The following is a 3,711-nucleotide window of genomic DNA, read 5'->3' on the forward strand; positions in this document are numbered from 1 at the left end:
GGTTTCATAATTGACAGTCCACAGCCAAATCAGGTAATACGTTTCCTAAGTGTTATTTTTTTCCATTAACACCATTTGACAACCAAAATGGGGAAGTAAAATTTTTCTATCATTAGCTTAAAAGATCATTTATAAAAGAACAGAGGGACTATATGCCATTCAACTATTATATATAATAATTTAGTTGTCCTGAAAGTTTATTTTCCAATTTTAGTATACTCCCTATTCCATTACTGTTTGTCTTGGATGGAAATTATCTCTAGCGATGAATATGTGTGTTTCACCTGTATTATCTTAGGTTAATTGCATATTCAATGCCAATTCAATTCATTTTTCGCCATCTTTTAGTTATGCCGTCCAGTCCTTGCATCTTAGCGCCATTTCCAGCCTGCGTGATAGTAGTCAGAATATGTATACTTGAATTCTGGAAAACCATCTTATAATAGTTTGCATGGTAAAATGTGGGTCAGTTCGAGATATATAACAGATTGCATTCCTTTGTGTTGGTAATTAGAAGAATGGCAATGAATCAAATTATATGACAAATACGTGCTGTCTGACACTATTTAACATTTTTCATATTTTTAGGTTGCGAGGGTATTACACCTTATGTATAGGTTAGTTGTACAGCCGAATGCTGCAAGAGCTCAGATGTTTGCAGAGGTATTTATAACATCAGGTGGGATAGAAACACTTCTTGTTCTGCTGCAGCGAGAAGCTAAAACTGGTGAGGATAATGTTTTAGCTATGGGTAAGAGTGGAACAAGGTCATCAACTGATCAAAGTGAAAAGAGTCAGAACAACGGGTCTGATTCTGTAAAGAAGTTGGATTCCGGTGTTGACCCTTCTGGTCCTGATGGAAATTCTGTTGAGGATGATAATGTAGGGTCTCCGAATGAACCAGCATCAGATCCACAAGAAAATGAGCATGTATTTTCATCTGTCATTTGTGATAATGACTCGATTTCCATTACCAATTCCATAGATACTGAGAGAATATTGTCTGTTTCTGAAATTGGTGGTATAAGTCTTTCGATTAGTGCTGATAGTGCAAGAAATAACGTGTACAATGTTGACAATAGTGATGCTGTTGTCGTTGGGATCATTAGATTGATTGGTGCTTTAATTTCTAGTGGGCACCTAACATTTGATTCGGTTGCCCGTTCTGATTTGACAAGTAACATCCTGGGTAGTGGACTCCATGAAAATGGAGGAACAATGTTTGATGATAAAGTCGCATTGCTCCTATTTGCTTTGCTGAAAGCATTTCAATCTGCTCCAAACAGGCTGATGACTGACAACGTCTATACAACTTTGCTTGGAGCCTCGGTATGGCATGCTCTTGATACCCATTTTGTTTAATCATTTTATGAACAAAGTGATTGAAAAGTATATAGGGTATCTTTTCTGATTGCCATGGTACTACTTTCTATGACTTGGGTGGAAAAAAGAGGGAGCATATAGCGTTTCTTATTATAAAATAGTGTTGGTGTGTTTCTGCATGGCTCTTTCACGTCAACTTTGTACTTGTCTTATTTGTATTGTTACACGAAGGTGTGAAACTTGATGAAAGTTGGTTTTAAATCTGGCTCCCTAAAATGCTCTGTGATAGCATATATTGTCTATCATGAATTTCTACGGCTGTTGTGATGTGTGTGGTTCACATTCATACGCCAGCATTGTCTATCATGATTAGTCTTTAAAATTTTGGTGTGAGGTTAAACTTATAGCGATCACGTGTGCTTTCTTGCAGATCAATGCTTCATCAACAGAAGATGGCCTTAACTTTTATGATTCAGGTCATCGCTTTGAACACTCCCAACTTTTGTTAGTCCTCCTGCGGTCTCTACCATCTGCGTCCATGGCTCTACAAAGCCGAGCACTTCAGGTATATGTCATGACTGTCAAGGAATAAATGTCGTTGTAAAGGTGCTTGTGATATTCTGGACCCTGGGTTAGTATAAGTGTACTAGGAAACAGTATGAGCATTTTGTTCCAAATAGCTGTCAATCTGTCATGAAATCTGATAAAACTTAAGATTAGTTGTCTGGAACTTTTATTCTGCGGACTTTCTTTAAAAGCGTTCACTTCCATTGTTCTATTCATTTGATGACTTTCTGAACTCCCTCTTTCTTTTTTCAGGATCTTCTCTTTTTGGCTTGTAGTCATCCGGAAAATAGAAGCAGTCTGACAAAAATGGAAGAATGGCCTGAGTGGATCTTGGAGATTTTGATCTCGAATTATGAGGTACTCATCCAACTCTAGAACCTAAACCTTTTCAATCACAATTTTGTATTGTCAGTGAGCCCACTAATGCCTTAAAAGAGTATATAATCAACTATGTTAGCTGGTAAGTTGTAGACAAAGTGCCAACAGCTCTGCCAAATTTTGCTGACTTTTGTGTGTACACAGAAAGATGCTGGGAAACAGTCTGCTTCAGCGGGTTCTTCTGAGGTAGAAGATCTAATTCACAACTTCTTGATCATAATGTTGGAACATTCAATGCGCCAAAAAGATGGTTGGAAGGTAGATATTTGTTTTTACTTTCTATTGGCTTACACCTTAGCTCTCTTCAAGCTCCATTGTTTTTAAGTATCATTACTTCTGTCATATATTTCCTTCTTACAGGATATCGAGGCTACAATTCATTGTGCAGAGTGGCTTTCTATCGTTGGTGGTTCTAGCACTGGAGAGCAAAGAATTAGGTATTTCCATGTAACTCTTTATCACCTTTGCACGCTTAATTTGAATGACTTTACTTTTCCTGAGGCACTTGTGTATTTCACATATTTCAAGCCTTTTGCACGGTTTCTATTTCGGTTTTCTGAAGATTAGTATGGTAGTTTTGAGTCATTATCTCTAGCATCCTGTCACTTTTTTAAAATTTATCTTCTACTCTTTGAAGGCGTGAGGAGTCATTACCAATTTTCAAAAGAAGACTTTTTGGTGGTTTGCTAGACTTTGCTGCCAGAGAACTGCAGGCTCAGGTAACTCCACTTTTCCTGCGTTTTTTTTTTCTTTTCAAATCTTATATATAACGATAAACCAAGGTTAATATTCTTTTATACCTTCCATAGCTCCACATATAACCAACTCCTTCCATTCCTTGAAATACCTTTTTTCAATGAGCTATTTAATGGCTATATAAGTCTTTGATAAAGGAAATGTAGCATTTGTTTTTACAAATGCACAATGTATATGTAAAGCTTAGTGCTCTCATATTATTCTTTCATGCATGTGTGTGTGTTCACCCGTCTATTGGGATAGAACTAGATTTTTATCTACACAATCTTTTTTTCCCCTCAACAGACTCAAGTTATTGCTGCAGCAGCTGCTGGTGTTGCTGCAGAGGGTCTAGCACCAAAAGATGCAAAGGCTGGAGCAGAAAATGCTGCTCAGCTTTCTGTCTTTCTGGTGGAAAATGCAATCGTGATTTTGATGCTCGTAGAAGATCATTTGAGGTTACAAAGCAAACAAACTTGTACAACAAATGCAGTTGATGCTTCTCCGTCTCCTCTTTCTCTTGTTTCTCTTAAAAATCGTACAAGCACACTGACAGCGATCGGAGAATCGTCAGAGATTTCTAGCAGTCGCGCTTCAATGTCAAGTGATTCAGGGAAGGTCCCTTTGGATGTAAGTGGAAAACATTCTCAAAACACCTAATTTCTCTAATATGGACTTTCAATATTTTGTTTCTCACGTTTTCTTGTA

General features: G+C 37.4%; 1 protein-coding gene across 1 annotated transcript in view; it reads left to right on the forward strand.

The window, feature by feature from the left end:
* Nucleotides 1-7: 7 nt before the first annotated feature.
* LOC104773976 (BEACH domain-containing protein C2-like) overlaps nucleotides 8-3,711 on the forward strand; it is a gene marked incomplete at its 3' end in the record, with an annotated part of 10,544 nt that continues 6,840 nt past the window's right edge. The window contains exons 1-8 of the mRNA XM_010498648.1: nucleotides 8-33; nucleotides 589-1,329; nucleotides 1,754-1,888; nucleotides 2,143-2,247; nucleotides 2,413-2,526; nucleotides 2,629-2,705; nucleotides 2,906-2,987; nucleotides 3,310-3,633. Of these exons, the coding sequence (XP_010496950.1) occupies nucleotides 610-1,329; nucleotides 1,754-1,888; nucleotides 2,143-2,247; nucleotides 2,413-2,526; nucleotides 2,629-2,705; nucleotides 2,906-2,987; nucleotides 3,310-3,633 (1,557 nt within the window). The remainder of the gene's footprint in view (nucleotides 34-588; nucleotides 1,330-1,753; nucleotides 1,889-2,142; nucleotides 2,248-2,412; nucleotides 2,527-2,628; nucleotides 2,706-2,905; nucleotides 2,988-3,309; nucleotides 3,634-3,711) is intronic.

This window comes from Camelina sativa, unplaced genomic scaffold (genome assembly GCF_000633955.1).
Source record: "Camelina sativa cultivar DH55 unplaced genomic scaffold, Cs unpScaffold00887, whole genome shotgun sequence".
NCBI lineage: Eukaryota > Viridiplantae > Streptophyta > Magnoliopsida > Brassicales > Brassicaceae > Camelina > Camelina sativa.